This window comes from Crinia signifera, chromosome 6 (assembly GCF_055691185.1).
Source record: "Crinia signifera chromosome 6, ASM5569118v1, whole genome shotgun sequence".
In the NCBI taxonomy this organism is placed as follows: Eukaryota; Metazoa; Chordata; class Amphibia; order Anura; family Myobatrachidae; genus Crinia; species Crinia signifera.
The window spans coordinates 26,470,922-26,493,662 of NC_139222.1; the positions used below are offsets into that span (position 1 = coordinate 26,470,922).

The window sequence follows — 22,741 nt, forward strand, 5'->3', positions numbered from 1 at the left end:
CATATTTTTCAATATTATGCGCTGTGCTCTTAATGTGCGGTTTACCTACCTCGAGACCTCTTTGGAAAACAGGCACCACTTTTCTGAACAAATTTCGAAAAACGCCACCTGAACCACAACCGTACATGCAAGTACCCCCGTAAAAACCTGGGGAACCATTACCACCTTGCACTTTATAATAAAAATGGTGACCATTTTACATTCTAATTCTGTTCGTCCTTTATCTCGATGGCGATCATCTCAAAATACATAGTCAGACTTCTTGTATCGAATTGTTTTGGTTCTTAATTTCAACAGTCCACGGCAGCAGTACATAACTGTGCCCCAACCCTCTCGTGTGCTTTATGATATCTCTGTACAGGTAAAATTTATATTGACCACCATTGATGTCAGCGCACAGTTTTAAAAACGTAGTTTTAGGGCGGTAGTCACTACGGGATTCCAACTGTTGGAATGCCCCGACAGTCAGAATCCCAGGCCGTTTTCACCCTACGTACATAGACTGTCGAGATCCGCTTGTGAATTCAACAATCCGACTGGTTTTAAAGTTGGATCTGTTTTGTTGAATTCCGCTGTCAAGAACAGCAGTATTGAATAGGCAGCTGCCTATATTTCCCATCGGAAATAGCGGCGGGAAATTAATACCTCCCTTAGGCTGTAAACCCTGTATTCTTGTCAGTTTAGCATTGGCGCTGAGTTGTTACAAAGGCTTACTGTTGAATGATATGCGATGTTCAAGCAGTTTGTTAGTAATGTTCTTTTAGGTACTGCATCGTAGGAAAATCGCATCGGCCATTATAGCGGCATGCGATGCGATTTTTTCATGTAATTTTTTCTATGCTCATTGTACCCCACTATATCACATTGCATGTCCCGCAAAATTGTATGCAATTTAATAGGGTGTGCAATGCCATGACATTAGGTATACAATAATATGATTGTATGTCCCAAAAATAGGTTTTACGCACCCCCCACTATCCACGCCAGCCCGAAGTGTGGCGAGTCCCGCGAGGGGTGGCGGAACGCGTCCTCCGACCTTTTCATTCCCCCACTATCCACGTCGGCATGGAGTTGATTTCATATAGTGTGGCGAACCATGAGGGGACGCGGATTACTTTACATGTATTCCGCGTCCCCTCGCCACGCTTCGGGCTCGGTGGCTCGCCACACTATATGAAATCAACTCGAAGCCGACGTGGATAGCGGGGGGAATGAAAAAGTTGGAGGACACGTTCCGCCGCCGCTTGCCACGCTTCGGGGTAGTGCGTTAAACCTATTTTTGGGACATACATATTATATGTCATGGCATCGCACACCATATTAAATCGCATGCGATTTTGCGGCAGATGCGATGGCCCGGGGCTAAGAGAGCAGTTAATAAATTACATAGGAAAATCGCATCGCATTGCACTAAAATGGCCCGTGCGATGCGATTTCCCTACGCAGAATAGCCCACTAAGCAAATTGCTTAGTGGGTGCCATTCTAGGAAACAAGTACCTTCTTTTATAGTCCCCTTTATAATATTTATTGGTGACGCAATAACCGATGGGGTTTCGTACAGGCCTCTCATGACCAGCGGCACTGTGTCGCAATCTAGTAAATCACTTAGGTCACGGCTGTATTACATGAAGTAGCGGCTTCCACAGCATTGCCTCACAGACTGCGGCAGGAAAGATTCCTGTCCAATTCTTAATGGGAAAACATTTTGTTGCTTTATTGTAATTTCGTTTGGCCTACTGTGAGCGGTGGGACTGCGCAGGGGTGAACCTAAGTAACAAGCCAATCTAAGAGGAGGACAGGACTGAGTGGGAGAGGTCAACCAGGCACTGGGGGCGGAGCCAAGCTCCATGACCCAACTCTGAGGGGACAAAAATACAAAGTGGGTCTCTCTTCCTTCAGTGAGAGCCATTGATGGGCGATGGCCATCCTTAACCAGAATTATGGAAATATAGTTTAGGCGAGATGAAAGATCCCATTAGGAACACAAGTATTCCTTTATAATAGAGAAATAGATTCCAGTGTACGGAGGAAGTGACTGCTGGGGGACGGTATCCCATTCAGGGGTAGATGTATGAAGCAGTAATAAGGGAGAAGTGGGCCAATCAGCACTGAAGTAACATCTGTATTTTGCATAATATAAAACTATACAGAGCAGCTGATTGGTTGCCAATGCCATGGGCCACTTCTCCCTTATCACTGCTTCATACATCTAGCCCTCATTTCTGAACAGGAGTCAGACTGGAACGGGGGGGGGTGATAGATGGTCTTGGTGATACATCTCGGACTCCCAGAGGATGCCACCAATATGCAGTTATAGACTAGCGTAATCATATGGTTTCCATAGTTCGGAAAACTAATATGAGAAATATTATTTTGCTTTATTTCACAAACATATATATATATAAAATACAATAAGAAAGATGACATCATCACACCAAAATGTAAACACTACTTATATATAGAATAAAACGCTACTCCTCACCCCCATGGTGTGTCAGTGGCAACCAGATGCTGCCCAATAGATCTCCGTTCGGGTGTACACAACACACACACACACACACCCTACACACCTCAGCTTGATAGCGCCCCAGGTTCCAGCAGCTCCGACATTTTCAAGGACTGGTGAGTAGTATTAAAACAACTAATAGTAATGATAAAAAAAAAAACGAAACGAACAGAAGACAACTATAGCCGCGGAGTATAGAATTAAAAAGCAGAATGATCTCCAGGCTTATAAAGTAGGAAAATAACAGTTCCGCAGTCACATCGGTATTAAACTGTTTATCGCTCCCAATCTCCAGTTTAATGTGATGGAAGTGTGTGTGTGTGTGTGGGTGTGGGTGTGTGTGTGTGTGTGGGGGGGGGGTGATATTCAATTAGGCCGTGCAAAGCTATGTAATGGTACCATTTGGGCACCCAATTTTTGCACATTTAAGCTCGCCACCCTCTGTGGGTGTGAGCTGAAGCACAAGCAGCTGCTCACATCCAAAGCAAGCAACAACTGAATGGCACTGTTGGACACCATCTGCTGACAAGCAAACAATTGAATTCCGCCCTAAAGGGGGAATCTCATTGTTTCCTCGCCAGTACTCAGTAGATGGCACTGAAGAGAGCTATTCAATTGTAGCTCGGATCGTGCGCGATGGTCCCGACCGAGCGAGATCAGTGCGATAAAAATTTGTATATCATCTTGCAACTCCCATCACTTTAGACGGGAGATCGGGAGGGAGATAAACAATTGAATTACACCCTAAGAAACCAATTAGAATCTACTTCTGATTTATTTAGCACCTTCTAGAAGATATTAGATAGAGTCTGATTGGTCTGCTCACCCAGTGGTCCATAGATTCCAACATGCAGAGCCTGAACCTGCAGCCAATCAGCCACAGCTTCCAAGTGAAGCCTGAACATACAGTTAAGATATAAGATATAGGGGGTTATTCTGGTTCACTCGCAAAGGCACAAACACTCTCTAATGGATAAAACCATATGCACTGCAAGTGGGGCAGATGTAACATTTGCAGAGAGAATACGGTTTGGGTGGGGTTTGTATTTTAAACTGATATATCTATATTGCAGTGTAAAAATAAAGCAGCCAGTATTTACCCTGCACAGAAGCAATAAAACACCCAAATCTATCTCTCTCTACACATGTTACATCTGCCCCACCTACAGTGGAGCATGGTTTGGACAATTAGAAAGTGACTGTGCCTTTGTGAGTAAACTAGAATAACCCCCAAACTGGTTAAGCCTAAACCAACAGCCAATCATCTACCCCTAAAACACATTGCACTCTCAATATTGGCTTACCAGTTGTCGGAATTCTACAACATAGAACAGGTTTTAATTAAATGTAAAACATTTCCCGGTACTTGTTTCCTAGCACGGCCACAATCGCGGGCATCGTGTGCCTTAACTTTAAGGCACACGATGCCCGCGATTTCCCTTGAAAAAAGCACAACTGTGGTACATCGCGTCGGTCGTGTGCCTTAAGAAGGCACATGACGCGACTGACGCGATGCCCACGATTTCCCCGTAGGCTTCAATGTTAAAATAATTAACATTGAAACTGAGTCCATTTAACATAGGAAAAAATGGGAAAAGGCCCAATATGGGCCATTTCTCACTGGGTATGGCCCCGTCACGATTGACGCGAACCCGAAGCGTGGCGAGCGCAGCGAGCCCGCGAGGGGCGGCGGTGCGCGTCCTCCGACCTTTTCATTCCCCTACTATCCACGTCGGCGTGGAGTTGAGAATAGATTAGTGTGGCGAGCGCAGCGAGCCACTGAGCCCGAAGCGCTCGCCACGCTTCGGGCTCGGTGGATAGTAGGGGAATGAAAAGGTCGGAGGACGCGCAACGCCGCCGCTCGCCACGCTTCGGGTTCGCGTCAATCGTGGGGGGTGGCAGCCATTATTTTTTACACACTTGACGGGGCCATACCCAATGAGAAATGGCCCATATTGGCCCTTTACCCATTTTTTACTATGTTAAATGGACTCAGTTTCAATGTTAAAATAATTTAACATTGAAGCCTATGGACACGATGGACCCGATTTCTCCATAGGCTTCAATGTTAAATTATTTTAACATTGAAGCCTATGGAGAAATCGGGTACATCGCGTCGGTCGCGTCGGGTGCGTTTTGGTATGCACCCGACGCGACCGACACGATTTTTTCCGACACGACCACCACGATAGAAATCGTTGTGGCCGTGCTAGGAAACAAGTACCCATTTCCCTCATCAGAACATGGACACAAGTAATTTATCTAATGTGTAACTAAAAAAACCCCACAAGGTAGACCATTTCTAATGCTACCCATACACTTATGCGATCAGATTCGATGCGACATCGAAGTGCAATGTCCATCGACCCCGATCACATCTTGTGGCGGCAGCGGTAGAAGTGTTTAAAACAATGGGCAGCCCTCTGATTGGCTCAGCCAATGAGACGTGAGATTCGACTGGCGTGCCCACGCATCGAGTCGAATGGTACACATTTTGTGCATACAATCATTCGATTTATCGTCCAGATGTGGTTGAAATCTAATGATCGCGTGCTATATCTCACAAGTGTATGGGCAGCATAAAATGTAACATATGGAAACAACATAGCCCCACGGCAATGAAACGGATTCCAAAGGATTTAACCCAAAGCCTGAGATCTGAGGAAAACATTTCTCAGATTCGTAGCATGAAAACTACTTTTCACCAGTGTGAATTTTGTGATGGTTAAGCAGGTATGATTTGTGTGTGAAACTCTTATCACACTCAGTACACTGGAACGGCTTTTTCCCGGCGTGCCTCCTCTTATGTTCAACGAGACCAGAAAAATTAGAAAAACATTTGTCACACTCGGTACAGGAATAGGGTTTCTCACCGGTGTGAGTCCTCTTATGTGTGGCAAAGACGGATGGCTGTCTAAAACTTTTCCCACACTCGGTACACAGGTACGGCCTGGCGCCAGTGTGAATTCTCACGTGGGTATCAAGAGATGTTTTCCGTAGAAAACATTTCCCACACTCAGAGCAGGAAAATGGTTTATCCTCGGTGTGAATTTTCTGATGAGAACTCAGACGTGTTTTAGATCCAAAACCTTTATCACATTGGGGACACGGAAACGGTTTAACGGCTTTGTGTGTTATCTGGTGCTTCGCAAGTGATCCCTTACAAACAAAACCTTTCCCGCATTCCGTGCACACAAAAGGACGCTCCCCGGTGTGAATCCTCTGATGTATAACCATATTTGCTTTAAAGGGAAAACATTTCCCACATTCTGAACAGGGAAATTGCCTTTGCGGACCAATGATGGATTTGTTTTTTAGAAATTTTCCATATTGCGAACGGGCGATTTCATTTATAATTATATCTAAGTTATCGCGAAAACCTCTCCCGTATCCAAAGTCTTCCGATGAGCTTGCTGTGGTGGGAATTATTGGACGGATATCAGGGGTATCTGAGATTTCCTTTTCGCAATCTCCTGATGGAATGATATGTCCCGCTGAGGTATTCCTGCTGTGCTGGCCATCTGATGGGTATAAAAAGAGATTAACCAACGAAAATGAAATATAAATCCTATTCTTAGAGGTACTTCATGAGAGTGCACGTGTCAGGGAGATAATGATCTCATTAGAACACCAGAGAGTGTGGGGAGGAGACTGGTCAGATCTCTGGGCTGGTAACACAGTGACATGATGTGAGGGGGGGAGCAGGAGAATAATAGGGGCTGATGGCTCCTGATGTATGAGATACACCAGAGAGTGTGGGGAGGAGACTGGTCAGATCTCTGGGCTGGTAACACACAGTGACATGATGTAAGGGGGAGAGCAGGAGTATAATAGGGGCTGATGGCTCCTGATGTATGAGATACACCAGAGAGTGCGGGGAGGAGACTGGTCAGATCTCTGGGCTGGTAACACGGTGACATGATGTGAGGAGGAGAGCAGGAGTATAATAGGGGCTGATGGCTCCTAATGTATGAGATACACCAGAGAGTGTGGGGAGGAGACTGGTCAGATCTCATGGCTGGTAACACACAGTGACATGATGTGAGGGGGAGAGCAGGAGTATAATAGGGGCTGATGGCTCCTGATGTATGAGATACACCAGAGAGTGTGGGGAGGAGACTGGTCAGATCTCTGGGCTGGTAACACACAGTAACATGATGTGAGGGGGAGAGCAGGAGTATAATAGGGGCTGATGGCTCCTGATGTATGAGATACACCAGAGAGTGTGGGGAGGAGACTGGTCAGATCTCTGGGCTGGTAACACACAGTGACATGATGTGAGGGGAGAGCAGGAGTATAATAGGGGCTGATGGCTCCTGATGTATGAGATACACCAGAGAGTGCGGGGAGGAGACTGGTCAGATCTCTGGGCTGGTAACACGGTGACATGATGTGAGGAGGAGAGCAGGAGTATAATAGGGGCTGATGGCTCCTAATGTATGAGATACACCAGAGAGTGCGGGGAGGAGACTGGTCAGATATCTGGGCTGGTAACACGGTGACATGATGTGAGGGGGAGAGCAGGAGTATAATAGGGGCTGATGGCTCCTGATGTATGAGATACACCAGAGAGTGTGGGGAGGAGACTGGTCAGATCTCTGGGCTGGTAACACACAGTGACATGATGTGAGCGGAGAGCAGGAGTATAATAGGGGCTGATGGCTCCTGATGTATGAGATACACCAGAGAGTGTGGGGAGGAGACTGGTCAGATATCTGGGCTGGTAACACACAGTGACATGATGTGAGGGGAGAGCAGGAGTATAATAGGGGCTGATGGTTCCTGATGTAGGAGATACACCAGAGATTGTGGGGACGAGACTGGTCAGATCTCTGGGCTGGTAACACACAGTGACATGATGTGACAGAGGAGGGTGTAGTATAAGAAGCCGCTGTAGTGACAGAGGAAGGTGTAGGATAAGAAGCCGCTGTAGTGACAGAGGAGGGTGTAGGACAGAGGAGGGTGTAGGATAAGAAGCCGCTGTAGTGACAGAGGAGGGTGTAGGATAAGAAGCCGCTGTAGTGACAGAGGAGGGTGTAGGATAAGAAGCCGCTGTAGTGACCGAGGAGGGTGCGGGATAAGAGGCCGCTGTAGTGACAGAGGAGGGTGCAGGATAAGAGGCTGCTGTAGTGACAGAGGAGGGTGCGGGATAAGAGGTTGCTGTAGTGACAGAGGAGGGTGCGGGATAAGAGCCCGCTGTAGTGACAGAGGAGGGTGTAGGATAAGAGGCCGCTGTAGTGACAGAGGAGGGTGCGGGATAAGAGGCCGCTGTAGTGACAGAGGAGGGTGCAGGATAAGAGGCTGCTGTAGTGACAGAGCAGGGTTCGGGATAAGAGGCTGCTGTAGGGACAGAGGAGGGTGCAGGATAAGAGGCCGCTGTAGTGACAGAGGAGGGTGCGGGATAAGAGGCCGCTGTAGTGACAGAGGAGGGTGCAGGATAAGAAGTCCCTGTAGTGACAGAGGAGGGTGCGGGATAAGAGGCTGCTGTAGTGACAGAGGAGGGTGCGGGATAAGAGGCTGCTGTAGGGACAGAGGAGGGTGTAGGATAAGAGGCCGCTGTAGTGACAGAGGAGAGTGCGGGATAAGAGGCCGCTGTAGTGACAGAGGAGGGGGCGGGATAAGAGGCCGCTGTAGTGACAGAGGAGGGTGTAGGATAAGAGGCCGCTGTAGTGACAGAGGAGGGTGTAGGATAAGAGGCCGCTGTAGTGACAGAGGAGGGTGCAGGATAAGAAGCCCCTGTAGTGACAGAGGAGGGTGCGGGATAAGAGGCCGCTGTAGTGACAGAGGAGGGTGTAGGATAAGAGGCCGCTGTAGTGACAGAGGAGGGTGTAGGATAAAAAGCCGCTGTAGTGACAGAGGAGAGTGCGGGATAAGAGGCCGCTGTAGGGACAGAGGAGGGTGCAGGGTAAGAGGCCGCTGTAGTGACAGAGGAGGGTGCAGGATAAGAAGCCCCTGTAGTGACAGAGGAGGGTGCGGGATAAGAGGCTGCTGTAGTGACAGAGGAGGGTGCGGGATAAGAGGCCGCTGTAGTGACAGAGGAGGGTGCGGGATAAAAAGCCGCTGTAGTGACAGAGGAGAGTGCGGGATAAGAGGCCGCTGTAGGGACAGAGGAGGGTGCAGGGTAAGAGGCCGCTGTAGTGACAGAGGAGGGTGCGGGATAAGAGGCCGCTGTAGTGACAGAGGAGGGTGCGGGATAAGAGGCTGCTGTAGTGACAGAGGAGGGTGTAGGATAAGAGGCCGCTGTAGTGACAGAGGAGGGTGTAGGATAAGAGGCCGCTGTAGTGACAGAGGAGGGTGCGGGATAAGAAGTCCCTGTAGTGACAGAGGAGGGTGCGGGATAAGAGGCTGCTGTAGTGACAGAGGAGGGTGCGGGATAAGAGGCTGCTGTAGGGACAGAGGAGGGTGTGGGATAAGAGGCCGCTGTAGTGACAGAGGAGAGTGCGGGATAAGAGGCCGCTGTAGTGACAGAGGAGGGTGTAGGATAAGAGGCCGCTGTAGTGACAGAGGAGGGTGTAGGATAAGAGGCCGCTGTAGTGACAGAGGAGGGTGCGGGATAAGAGGCCGCTGTAGTGACAGAGGAGGGTGCGGGATAAGAGGCCGCTGTAGTGACAGAGGAGGGTGCGGGATAAGAGGCTGCTGTAGTGACAGAGGAGGGTGCGGGATAAGAGGCCGCTGTAGTGACAGAGGAGGGTGCGGGATAAGAGGCCGCTGTAGTGACAGAGGAGGGTGCAGGATAAGAAGCCCCTGTAGTGACAGAGGAGGGTGCGGGATAAGAGGCCGCTGTAGTGACAGAGGAGGGTGTAGGATAAGAGGCCGCTGTAGTGACAGAGGAGGGTGTAGGATAAAAAGCCGCTGTAGTGACAGAGGAGAGTGCGGGATAAGAGGCCGCTGTAGGGACAGAGGAGGGTGCAGGGTAAGAGGCCGCTGTAGTGACAGAGGAGAGTGCGGGATAAGAGGCCGCTGTAGTGACAGAGGAGGGGGCGGGATAAGAGGCCGCTGTAGTGACAGAGGAGGGTGTAGGATAAGAGGCCGCTGTAGTGACAGAGGAGGGTGTAGGATAAGAGGCCGCTGTAGTGACAGAGGAGGGTGCAGGATAAGAAGCCCCTGTAGTGACAGAGGAGGGTGCGGGATAAGAGGCCGCTGTAGTGACAGAGGAGGGTGTAGGATAAGAGGCCGCTGTAGTGACAGAGGAGGGTGTAGGATAAAAAGCCGCTGCAGTGACAGAGGAGGGTGTAGGATAAAAAGCCGCTGTAGTGACAGAGGAGAGTGCGGGATAAGAGGCCGCTGTAGGGACAGAGGAGGGTGCAGGGTAAGAGGCCGCTGTAGTGACAGAGGAGGGTGCAGGATAAGAAGCCCCTGTAGTGACAGAGGAGGGTGCGGGATAAGAGGCTGCTGTAGTGACAGAGGAGGGTGCGGGATAAGAGGCCGCTGTAGTGACAGAGGAGGGTGTAGGATAAAAAGCCGCTGTAGTGACAGAGGAGAGTGCGGGATAAGAGGCCGCTGTAGGGACAGAGGAGGGTGCAGGGTAAGAGGCCGCTGTAGTGACAGAGGAGGGTGCGGGATAAGAGGCTGCTGTAGTGACAGAGGAGGGTGCAGGATAAGAGGCCGCTGTAGTGACAGAGGAGGGTGCAGGATAAGAAGCCGCTGTAGTGACAGAGGAGGGTGCGGGATAAGAGGCCGCTGTAGTGACAGAGGAGGGTGCGGGATAAGAGGCCGCTGTAGTGACAGGAGGGTGTGAGGCTGCTGTAGTGACAGAGGAGGGTGCAGGATAAGAGGCCGCTGTAGTGACAGAGGAGGGTGCAGGATAAGAAGCCGCTGTAGTGACAGAGGAGGGTGCGGGATAAGAGGCCGCTGTAGTGACAGAGGAGGGTGCGGGATAAGAGGCTGCTGTAGGGACAGAGGAGGGTGCAGGATAAGAGGCTGCTGTAGTGACAGAGGAGGGTGCAGGATAAGAAGCCGCTGTAGTGACAGAACAAGGGGACTCTCTGTAATAAGTGATTATTACTCGCCTGTGCTGGTATCTGTAGGGACTGGATCCTCCATATACTGCTGAATAAACAATATGACATAAGTATATAAGCAGAACACATTATACTTCAGATTTGCGGTAGTATTTCCTATTCAGTAAGAACCAGCTGTCCATCTACCTGATCCTCCTGCGGGATACAGGGACCTTCCTCTGTACCATCCTGTGAGTGACGGACACAGATCTCTGGGCTACTCCTCTGATTAGACCCATCTGTAGGACAAGCACACGGTTGGTGAATAACATTGGGAGCAGTGAGGCAGAAGTGCAGTTATGCTCAGTACCCATAATGCATTGTAGTACTATCAGTGCCACCTGCACAATATAGCATAAGCCAGTCTGGAGGGCCCACACCAGGATGTAACCAGCAAACTGTACCCAGGAATCCCCATAGAGGGAGAATAGCCGGTGGCCGTCGGGACCCCGACATCGTGGTAATGACTGTCGGAATCCTTACTGCCTGTCAGTCATCCAGCACCCGTAGGACCCACAATCAGCTTATAGCAATGTTATTCTTGTTTTGTTTTAGTACATTTGAGGACAGTATATTATATATAGATCTGGTTGGACCTTTATTGCAATACACAAAAACATCCTCTTACCTTCTAATGGAAGAGGCCAATGATTCTCCATAGTGACATCTGTGTACAGATCCCTGTGTCCCTCTGCATACTCCCACTCCTCCATGGTAAGATAGACAGTGACATCCTGACACCTTATAGGAACCTGATACACACAATGATACAGTCATCACCCAGTCACATCCCCCCAGTGTTACTGTATAACGTCCCATTCCCAGCAGTCACCTCTCCGGTCACATCCCCCAGGTGTTACTGTATTATGTCCTATTCCCAGCAGCCACCTCTCCGGTCACATCCCCCAGTGTTACTGTATAATGTCCCATTCCCAGCAGTCACCTCTCCGGTCACATCCCCCGGTGTTACTGTATAATGCCCCATTCCCAGCAGTCACCTCTCCGGTCACATCCCCCGGTGTTACTGTATAATGTCCCATTCCCAGCAGTCACCTCTCCGGTCACATCCCCCGGTGTTACTGTATAATGTCCCATTCCCAGCAGTCACCTCTCCGGTCACATCCCCCGGTGTTACTGTATAATGTCCCATTCCCAGCAGTCACCTCTCCGGTCACATCCCCCGGTGTTACTGTATAATGTCCCATTCCCAGCAGTCACCTCTCCGGTCACATCCCCGGTGTTACTGTATAATGCCCCATTCCCAGCAGTCACCTCTCCGGTCACATCCCCCGGTGTTACTGTTTAATGTCCCATTCCCAGCAGTCACCTCTCCGGTCACATCCCCGGTGTTACTGTATAATGTCCCATTCCCATCAGTCACCTCTCCGGTCACATCCCCGGTGTTACTGTATAATGTCCCATTCCCATCAGTCACCTCTCCGGTCACATCCCCGGTGTTACTGTATAATGTCCCATTCCCAGCAGTCACCTCTCCGGTCACATCCCCCGGTGTTACTGTATAATGTCCCATTCCCAGCAGTCACCTCTCCGGTCACATCCCCCGGTGTTACTGTATAATGTCCCATTCCCAGCAGTCACCTCTCTGGTCACATCCCCCGATGTTACTGTATAATGTCCCCATTCCCAGCACTCACCTCTCCGGTCACCCCCCCCAGTGTTACTGTATAATGCCCCATTCCCAGCAGTCACCTCTCCGGTCACATCCCCCGGTGTTACTGTATAATGTCCCATTCCCAGCAGTCTCCTCTCCGGTCACATCCCCCGGTGTTACTGTATAATGCCCCATTCCCAGCACTCACCTCTCCGGTCACCTCCCCCCAGTGTTACTGTATAACGTCCCATTCCCAGCAGTCACCTCTCCGGTCACACCCCCCGGTGTTACTGTATAATGTCCCATTCCCAGCAGTCACCTCTCCGGTCACCTCCCCGGTGTTACTGTATAACGCCCCATTCCCAGCAGTCACCTCTCCGGTCACATCCCCCGGTCTTACTGTATAATGTCCCATTCCCATCAGTCACTTCTCCGGTCACATCCCCGGTGTTACTGTATAATGTCCCATTCCCAGCAGTCACCTCTCCGGTCACATCCCCCGGTGTTACTGTATAATGTCCCATTCCCAGCAGTCACCTCTCCGGTCACATCCCCCGGTGTTACTGTATAATGCCCCATTCCCAGCAGTCACCTCACTGGTCACATCCCCCGATGTTACTGTATAATGCCCCATTCCCAGCAGTCACCTCTCTGGTCACATCCCCCGATGTTACTGTATAATGTCCCCATTCCCAGCACTCACCTCTCCGGTCACCCCCCCCCCAGTGTTACTGTATAATGCCCCATTCCCAGCAGTCACCTCCCCGGTCACATCCCCCGGTGTTACTGTATAATGCCCAATTTTCAGCAGTCACCTCTCCGGTCACATCCCCCGGTGTTACTGTATAATGTCCCATTCCCAGCAGTCACCTCTCCGGTCACATCCCCGGTGTTACTGTATAATGCCCCATTCCCAGCAATCACCTCTCCGGTCACATCCCCCGGTGTTACTGTATAATGTCCCATTCCCAGCAGTCACCTCTCCGGTCACATCCCCCAGTGTTACTGTATAATGTCCCATTCCCAGCAATCACCTCTCCGGTCACATCCCCCGGTGTTACTGTATAATGTCCCATTCCCAGCAATCACCTCTCTGGTAACATCCCCCAGTGTTACTGTATAATGTCACATTCCCAGCAGTCACCTCTCCGGTCACATCCCCCGGTGTTACTGTATAATGCCCCATTCCCAGCAATCACATCTCTGGTAACATCCCCCAGTGTTACTGTATAATGTCCCATTCCCAGCAGTCACCTCTCCGGTCACATCCCCCGGTGTTACTGTATAATGTCCCATTCCCAGCAGTCACCTCTCCGGTCACATCCCCGGTGTTACTGTATAATGCCCCATTCCCAGCAGTCACCTCTCCGGTCACATCCCCCGGTGTTACTGTATAATGTCCCATTCCCAGCAGTCACCTCTCTGGTCACATCCCCCGATGTTACTGTATTATGTCCCCATTCCCAGCAGTCACCTCTCCGGTCACATCCCCCAGTGTTACTGTATAACGTCCCATTCCCAGCAGTCACCTCTCCGGTCAGCAGCTGGATGATCTTGTTGGTGAGTTCCAGGATCTTCTGCGCATTGTGTGGGTTCTCTATGATGGCTCTCTGGGTGCTGCCCTGTCCTCCTCTCACATAAGGACGGTTGCTGGGGTTCATACTCTCATGTGACTTCTTCATTACTGTACAATGCTACATATTAACAAGCATTTATTATGCAAGCCTACTCATATACAACATAAATCTTTTCCCCTTCACTAATGTGTAATATACAGGATCACCTTCAACATCCCAATCAAAGGCTATCTCCTACAGCAAGAGTTCTCAAACTCAGTCCTCGGGACCCCAAACAGTTCAGGGTTTCCAGGTGCACAGGTGCATTCATTACTCATTGACTCATTGTAAAAGATCCACAGGTGGAGTGGAGCTAAATATTTTACTTGTGATTCTGTGAGGAGTCCTGCAAAAACTGGATTTTTGTCTTTCCTGTTAAATCCGTTTTTCTGAAGCCATGACGGAAACTGGAACATTGGGATATCCTCCGGTCCAGACCAGGCAGCAAGGAGTTAACTTCTTGAGTGCAGAGGGAGAGAATGAAATCCAATTTATCTTCCAGCAGGCTGGAGCGGTAGTGGTGGGCGCCCGGTGTTCCACTATGGCTTCAGAAAAACCGATCCTGTTTTTTTCCCCTTCAGCCAATGCTGGAACACTGGGACGTCCCAAAGCTGTCCTCTTACAGGCAGGAACGCTCCCCAGCTGCACTAAGGACACTACGCCCAAAAGCCGCATCGGCATAGGCGAAAGTGTTAAAACAGTAAAAGTTTACAAAAGTATGGGCAGAGGACCCTGTAGCTGCCCGACAAAGCTGATCTGCAGAAACTCCCCGGCGCCTAAGAAGGACCAATGGACTAAGTGGAGTAAGAATCAGACCTCCGAAAAGGCTGAGTGCGCTTTACATAAGGCCCGTACCACATCTAGAAACACCATGTCTTTGCCCTCCGCAAATATATAAATAAGGTATCAGTGGGAGCAAAGGCCCCATAAAGGCAGGAACCACAATCGGTTGGTTAATATGAAAAGTGGAGACAACTTTTGGGAGGAAGGAAAGACTCGTCACAGTTTGGCCCTGTGCGCATGGAAGGCCAAAAAAGGGGGAACGGCATGAAAGAGCCCCCAATTCGGACACACGCCTGGCAGAGGCCAAGGCCAATAGGAAAACAGTCTTCCAGGTTAAGTAACGCAAGTCTACCTCTTCCAAAGAGCAGAGGAAATCCAAAACTAAATCCATATCCCACAGGGCCATGGGTGGAATAATGGGAGGTTGCAGCCGCAAAACTCCCTGAAAGAATGTTTGGACCTCAGGTAAAAGGGCCAAGCATTTCTGGAAAAAAATAGGTAACGCGGACACCTGAACCTTAAGAGAGCCCAAACGCAATCCGGAGGTCAGACCAGCCTGAAGGAACAAAAGAAGCCTAGCCTTCTTGAAAGTTGTGTTGGAAAACCCCCAGGGTCTCGCACCAGGAGACATAGGACCTCCAGATACGATGGTAGTGCTTGGAAGTCACCTCCTTTCTGGCACCCATCATGGTGGGAATGACAGCCCTTGGTATGCCTGCGTGTCTCAGTATGGCCCTGTCAGCAACCACGCGGTCAAACAAAGACGCCTTAAACCTGGGAAGACAAAGGGCCCCTGACTGAGTAGGTCATCTTGCAATGGTAGTGGCCACGGTTCGTCCACCAGGAGAGACGTTAGGGTGGTGTACCACGACCGGCGCAGCCAGTCTGGAGCTATCAGGAGTGCCAACAAGTTCTCCCTCCGGAGATGTTGAAGCACCTACTCCCGCTGCCGCAGGGTCTCGAGTTCTTGTGAAGTATAGGGGAAGCGGATGGTTGAGACAGGATGCCATCAGGTCCACCTGAGGACAACCCCACCTCCGGATCAGACGTTGGAAAATCTGGGGGTTTAAGGACCACTCCCCTGTATGGACGTATTTCCGACTGAGGTAGTCGACCTCCCAGTTCTCTACGCCTGGAATGAAAATTGGCAAGATTGCCAGGATGTGAGACTGAGTCCACAACAAGATCCTGCTCACCTCCCTCATGGCCACGTGACTTCTGGTGCCGCCCTGCTTGTTGATATAGGCAACAGCGGTGGCGTTGTCGGATTGAATCCGTATCGGTCGACCTTGAAGAAGTGCATAGTATACCGCCCTGAGCTCCCGGATGTTTATGGGTAGTAGAGACTCCAGCTTGGTCCACTGACCCTGAAACTGCTGATCGAGAGTGACTGCTCCCAAACCCCAGAGGCTGGCATCCGTGGTGAGAAGAGTCCAGTCCCAGATGGCAAATCTTTTACCCTCTCTGAGGTTGGCCGTGTTGAGCCACCATGATAGGGAGTGGCGGGCAACACGACGATGTAGATGAAGATGTGACTCTGACCACTGGTGGAGAAGGTGTAGTTGAAAGGGGCATGAATGAAAATGACCATTCTGAAGTGCTTCGAAGGACGCTGTCATCTTGCCCAGAAGACGGGTGCAAAGAAGAACAGAGACCCTCCTGTGCTGAAGTACAAGTCTGACCAGCTCTTGGAGAGATGTGATCTTGTCCTCCGGAAGGAAAACCTTCAGCTGGATCGTGTCCAGGATCCGGGAGCGCCAGGTTTGAGCTGGCCTGGAGCAGGCTGGGTATAGGGAAGGGAAGGTCTCTCCCTCTGCACTCAAGAAGTTAACTCCTTGGTGCCCGGTCTGGACTGAAGGAAACACATGCACGGTGTGGGGGCCCCGAGGACCAAGTTTGAGAACCTGTTTCCTACAGGCATTAGAGTAATATGTAATTGTCCCTGTTTCACTAATCAAGAGAAGAATGAGAATGCAGACTACGGAGTTCTCTTTTATAAAGAAATGTGTCATGAGAACATCTCACCTCTCCAGTGAGCAGATAGATCATATCCATGGTGCAAAGTAATATCTTCCGAGTCATGTGATGTACGTCCTCCCTCTTCACACGAATAACAGTTTGGTGATTCAACACAACATTCTCATACAGATCCCTGTGTTCCTCTATATACTCCCACTCCTCCATGGAGAGATAGACAGTGACATCCTGACACCTTATAGGAACCTAACAAACACAGTGATACAGTCATCACCCAGACACATCCCGCGGTGTTACTGTATAATGTCCCATTCCCAGCAGTCACCTCTCCGGTCACATCCCCCGGTGTTACTGTATAATGCCCCATTCCCAGCAGTCACCTCTCCGGTCACATCCCCCGGTGTTACTGTATAATGTCCCATTCCCAGCAGTCACCTCTCCGGTCACATCCCCCGGTGTTACTGTATAATGCCCCATTCCCAGCAGTCACCTCTCCGGTCACATCCCCCGGTGTTACTGTATAATGCCCCATTCCCAGCAGTCACCTCTCTGGTCACATCTCCTGGTGTTACTGTATAATGTCCCATTCCCAGCAGTCACCTCTCTGGTCACATCCCCCGGTGTTACTGTATAATGCCCCATTCCCAGCAGTCACCTCTCTGGTCACATCCCCCGGTGTTACTGTATAATGTCCCATTCCCGGCAGTCACCTCTCCGGTCACATCCCCCGGTGTTACTGTATAATGTCCCATTCCCAGCAGTCACCTCTCCAGTCACATCCCCCGGTGTTACTGTATAATGTCCCATTCCCAGCAGTCACCTCTCCAGTCACATCCCCCGGTGTTACTGTATAATGTCCCATTCCCAGCAGTCACCTCTCCAGTCACATCCCCCGGTGTTACTGTATAATGTCCCATTCCCAGCAGTCACCTCTCTGGTCACATCCCCCGGTGTTACTGTATAATGCCCCATTCCCAGCAGTCACCTCTACGGTCAAATCCCTCTTTGTTACTGTATAATGCCCCATTCCCAGCAGTCACCTCTCTGGTCACATCTCCTGGTGTTACTGTATAATGTCCCATTCCCAGCAGTCACCTCTCTGGTCACATCCCCCGGTGTTACTGTATAATGCCCCATTCCCAGCAGTCACCTCTCTGGTCACATCCCCCGGTGTTACTGTATAATGCCCCATTCCCAGTAGTCACCTCTCTGGACACATCCCCCGGTGTTACTGTATAATGCCCCATTACCAGCAGTCACCTCTCTGGTCACATCTCCTGGTGTTACTGTATAATGTCCCATTCCCAGCAGTCACCTCTCTGGTCACATCCCCCGGTGTTACTGTATAATGTCCCATTCCCAGCAGTCACCTCTCTGATCACATCCCCCGGTGTTACTGTATAATGCCCCATTCCCAGCAGTCACCTCTCCGGTCAGCAGCTGCATGATCTTGTTGGTAAGTTCTAGGATCTTTTGCTCATTGTGTCTTTCGTGTATCAATGAGGAAGACAGAAGTTCCAAAGGCTCTTGGGTCCTTCCCTTTCCAGACAAATGGACACTGCTGTTGAGTATGTCAGGATCTCCTGGGAAAGTCTTCATAATAGTATAATCCTAGGTAATGAAAGGGGACAAATAGTTATGTCACTGACGCTCGCAGACTCCCCTCACCTCCCCAGTCAGGTCCCTTTGTTAGAAATAGAGATGAAGCTGCCCATACACGGTCCGTTTAACGGATCCGTTTGGGACTTAGAACGCATTGCATCGGATCGCATGCCTTGTGCATGTAGTGTGCATGCAATGCGATCCGATGCGATGTGTAGCTAGTACAAAAAGTATGTGCAGCACATACTTTTTGTACCGTACTATGTGATGCGCGGGAGCGTGCATCGCATAGTACAGAACGGAGCCGGTCCACAACGGACCGTGTATGGGCTCCTTAAGAGTGACGTCACTGTGATGCTCCCAGATCCCCTCACCTCCCCAGTCACGTCCCTGTATTATTACTATAGATATAAGTGATGTCACAGTGACACTGCCAGATCCCCTCACCTCCCCAGTCATGTCCCTGTATTATTACTATAGCTATAAGTGATGTCACAGTGACACTCCCAGATCCCCTCACCTCCCCAGTCACGTCCCTGTATTATTACTATAGATATAAGTGATGTCACAGTGACACTCCCAGATCCCCTCACCTCCCCAGTCACATCCTTGTATTATTACTATAGGTATAAGTGATGTCACAGTGATGCTCCCAGATCCCCTCACCTCCCCAGTCACGTCCCTGTATTATTACTATAGATATAAGTGATGTCACAGTGACACTGCCAGATCCCCTCACCTCCCCAGTCATGTCCCTGTATTATTACTATAGCTATAAGTGATGTCACAGTGACACTCCCAGATCCCCTCACCTCCCCAGTCACGTCCCTGTATTAATACTATAGGTATAAGTCTGGGGTAGCCAACCCTAGTCCTCGAGAGCTACCAACAGTGCATGTTTTGCAGGTCTCCTCACAGAATCACAAGTGAGCTAATTAGCTCCATCTGTGTATCTTTTAAAATGTGTCAGTGATTAATGAGTGCAGCTGTGCAGCAGCTAGGTTGTCTGGAAAATGTGCACTGTTGGTAGCTCTCGAGGGCTAGGGTTGGCTACCACTGGTATAAGTGATGTCACAGTGATGCTCCCAGATCCCCTCACCTCCCCAGTCACGTCCCTGTATTATTACTATAGATATAAGTGATGTCACAGTGACACTGCCAGATCCCCTCACCTCCCCAGTCACATCCCTGTATTATTACTATAGATATAGGTGATGTCACAGTGACACTCCCAGATCCCCTCACCTCCCCAGTCACGTCCCTGTATTATTACTATAGATATAAGTGATGTCACAGTGACGCTCCCAGATCCCCTCACCTCCCCAGTCATGTCCCTGTATTATTACTATAGATAATGAGATTTATGTCTTACCTGGTAAATCTCTTTCTTCGAGGACATCAGGGGCCACAGCGTTACAGTGGGTAGTAAGGAGATGGGAGAGCACCAGCACCCTAGAGGTTAAACTTGAACTGCCTCCCAGGCAGCCGGGCTCCTCCCCTCCTCTACCCCGCCTCCAGGCCAGGAAGCTCAGTTTTTTTAACAAGCCAAGGCAGGAGACAAGATAGAAGGAAGAGAAGCACCGCACAGAAACACATTCTGAACATGTTAGTACCCTCAACCGAGGGATAATATAACATAATCATAACTTAACCATAACGGAAGTAAAGCAGGCGCGGCAGGGAGGGATCCCTGTGGCCCCTGATGTCCTCGAAGAAAGAGATTTACCAGGTAAGACATAAATCTCATTTTCTCCTTCGGGAGACATCAGGGGCCACAGCGTTACAGTGGGACGTCCTAAAGCAGCCACCTATGGGTGGGGACGCGCCTGTGCCGCAGCCAACACACTCTGGCCAAAGGCCGAGTCCTGGGAGGCAAACGTGTCAAAAGCGTAAAAACGCAAGACAGTAATGGCGGACGACCAAGTCGCCGCCCTGCAAATTTGCTCAACTTTAGCACCGCCTCTTACAGCCCAGGACACCTCCACAGACCTAACGGAATGTGCCTGAATCCCTGCCGGAACCGGGAGGGAGGTGTCCAAATATGCCTGCCAGAGCGACTCTAGCGGGCAGTAGTTTGCGTAGAGGCGGGCCACCCTCTCATCCGAACACCATATAGTACAAAGAGAGAGAGAGAGAGTCTGACTAGTGCAACAGCCTAGAACGGTGCACATAGCACATAAATACGCCCCGGCCGGACAACGTCCAAGGAGGACCAAGCCGTAGTAACAACAGACTGTCTAAATGCCGGAACAATAATGTCCTGGTTGACCTGAAAGCCGGACACCACTTAAGGTAGTTGAGAAGGGACGGTAGGAAAAACCGCCCGGTTATAACCAAGGACTTACAGGACAGAGCTGACAGGTCAGAGACTCCCCTGGCCAAAGCTATCGCCAACAAGGAAACAATCTTCCAGGCGAGTCAACACAGGTCCACCGACCGCAAGGGCACAAAAGGTGGGCCCTGAAGAAGTCAGGATTAGAGAGATCCCAGGGGGCAACTGGGGTAACTAAGGGAGGCTGGATATGCAAGACATCCTGCAGGAATGTACAGACATCCGTCGACAGGGCCACCCGTCGACAGAACAAGATGTGCAAGGCTTAAATCCGAACCTTTAAAGATGATCAACGCAACCCAGCCTCCAGACCCTTCTGCAAGTAGAACAGAACCCTAGCCAGGTAGTAAGTCCCGGAATCTGAAGCGTAGGGTTCGCAGCAGGAAAAGTAAGCCCTCCATATGCGATGGTACACCCCATCTAGGGAGGTTTCCTCGCCCTGAGCATGGTGGAGTGAAACCCGCTGGGTCTTACCCGGGAGGTCTCAACAGCCACCCCGTCAAAGCCAAGTGCCTCAAAGCCGAAAGAGAGAGAGGCGGACCATGAGAGCCTGCCTGTGTCCAGGGGTAAGCGAATAGGAGGGGCTACTGACTGCAGATCCGAAAACCAGATCCGTCTGGGCCAAGGTGGAGCAACCAGAATCAATGTGCCGCCCTCCGGCTTCAGCTTGCGAGACATTCGCAAAAGGAGGAAAGTGGTGGAAAGGCGCCATCAGTGTGGACGGCCACGGAGCGGACAGGGCGTCTACCAGGCAAGCCCCCCCCTCCGGGTCGCAAGACCAGGACCCGCACAGTGGTGGTTTGAGGGTATGGCGAGAGGCTGTCAAGGCCACCTCGGTTGGGCCCCACCGTTGTACCAGCATCTGAAACATCACTCTAAGGGTGGTCAAGTCGTCGGCATCACAGGTCTGACGGCCGAGGAAGACCGCCACCCAATTCTGGACTACCAGGATAAAAATTTCTGAAAAAGCAGGGATCATCTCTGAAAGATGCCGGATGCTTCTGTCATAGTGGGCTGACAACTAGTGCCACCCTGGTGGTTAACATATGCCACCCTTGTCGCAATGTCCGACTGGACTTGCACCGGCCAACCCCTAAGTTAGGGTTCCGCCAAGCGGACTGCCCGGAAGATTGTCTTTAGTTCGAGGACGATGATGGAGGGCTGGGCCACTAGAGTGGTCCAGAGACCCTGGAACGACCTTTGAGAAGTGACCACCCCCCAAACACGGGAGGCTAGCATGCATGGCTCCAGTAGCGAGGTCCCGTCCAGAAGCCCCCAGGAAAGGGGGGCCCTGCTGGAGACCAGGCGAACTTCTGGGCATGGATATTGTGGGAGGAAACCGGAGTACCAGGAGTAAACCCATGCAAGTCTGGGGAGAATATACAAACTCCGCACAGTTAGGGCCATGGTGGGAATCGAACCCATGACCTCAGCGCAGTGAAGCAGTAATGTTAACCACTACACTATCCGTGCTGCTCCTTGGACAGTATTGTAGAGGGTTGGTATGGAACTGAGCCTATTCTGCCAATTCGAAGGCCGATCCACCAACCCCAGGGACCCCACGCAGGCATGCACAGACACCTGCCAGGGGGACAAGAGATGTCTGATCCTGGACTGTAGAGCCAGATGGCAATCCCCCAGAAGGGATATCCTCTGCCGAATGGTATCTAAACCGGCCCCCATATTTGGCACTGGCCCAAATAAAAAGGAACCCTCAAAAGGGACTTTGAGTTCAGGCCTTCCAAGAGCACAGACACTGGTATGTGTGTGCATCTATGGCCGAGGGTGACCCTCTGGAGGCGATTGGTGTAATTTCCAGAGCCGTCACCCCCAGGTAAAGTGTCACCTGATACTCAATAGAAGGCAGCAGGGTTTCCTCCGACACCCCTTATGCAGCGTCCGCTGTGAGAGAAGTTGCTCACGCAACTAAGGCCTTAGCCACCCAAGCAGATGCCTGGGGCAGGAGTGCGTCCACTTTAGGGACAGTCTCCCAGGGGACTATGTCCTCCTGTGGAAGGGGGTAAAAGGAAGGGAAACCGCCGATGGCAAGCTAAACTTCCTGTTAGGAATCTCCCAACTGATGACCTTAGTCGAGTTCACAGATTTACGGAATAAACCCAGAAAACACCTAGGGAGACACCCAAAGGTGTAGGCGGCTCAGCGGGGTCGTTTAAGGTAAGGACCTATTTGACAGCTGAGACCAAGGTCGGCACCTCAAGACGAGGTGGGGGGGATTCACCTTATCACAGGCCCCCCATCTTCCATACCGTCGTCGACGGTCCCCTCTAGACAATGCTAATCCCAGGTGTCCT

The 22,741-nt window shown here is 50.7% G+C and overlaps 1 protein-coding gene across 2 annotated transcripts in view; it reads right to left on the minus strand.

The window, feature by feature from the left end:
- Nucleotides 1–4,684: 4,684 nt before the first annotated feature.
- Nucleotides 4,685–22,741, minus strand: part of LOC146010177 (uncharacterized) — a 29,530-nt gene continuing 11,473 nt past the window's right edge. Inside the window, exons 3-9 of one of the 2 annotated variants that reach the window (XM_083151161.1) lie at nucleotides 17,921–18,106; nucleotides 16,544–16,741; nucleotides 13,649–13,813; nucleotides 11,136–11,259; nucleotides 10,655–10,746; nucleotides 10,517–10,553; nucleotides 4,685–6,028 (exon numbers count right to left, since the gene is read on the minus strand). In XM_083151161.1, coding sequence (XP_083007287.1) covers nucleotides 5,202–6,028; nucleotides 10,517–10,553; nucleotides 10,655–10,746; nucleotides 11,136–11,259; nucleotides 13,649–13,813; nucleotides 16,544–16,741; nucleotides 17,921–18,106 — 1,629 coding nt within the window. In that variant the 3' untranslated portion in view covers nucleotides 4,685–5,201. Of the gene's footprint in view, nucleotides 6,029–10,516; nucleotides 10,557–10,654; nucleotides 10,747–11,135; nucleotides 11,260–13,648; nucleotides 13,814–16,543; nucleotides 16,742–17,920; nucleotides 18,107–22,741 lie in introns of both variants that reach the window. The other variant, XM_083151160.1, reaches the window with a different exon arrangement.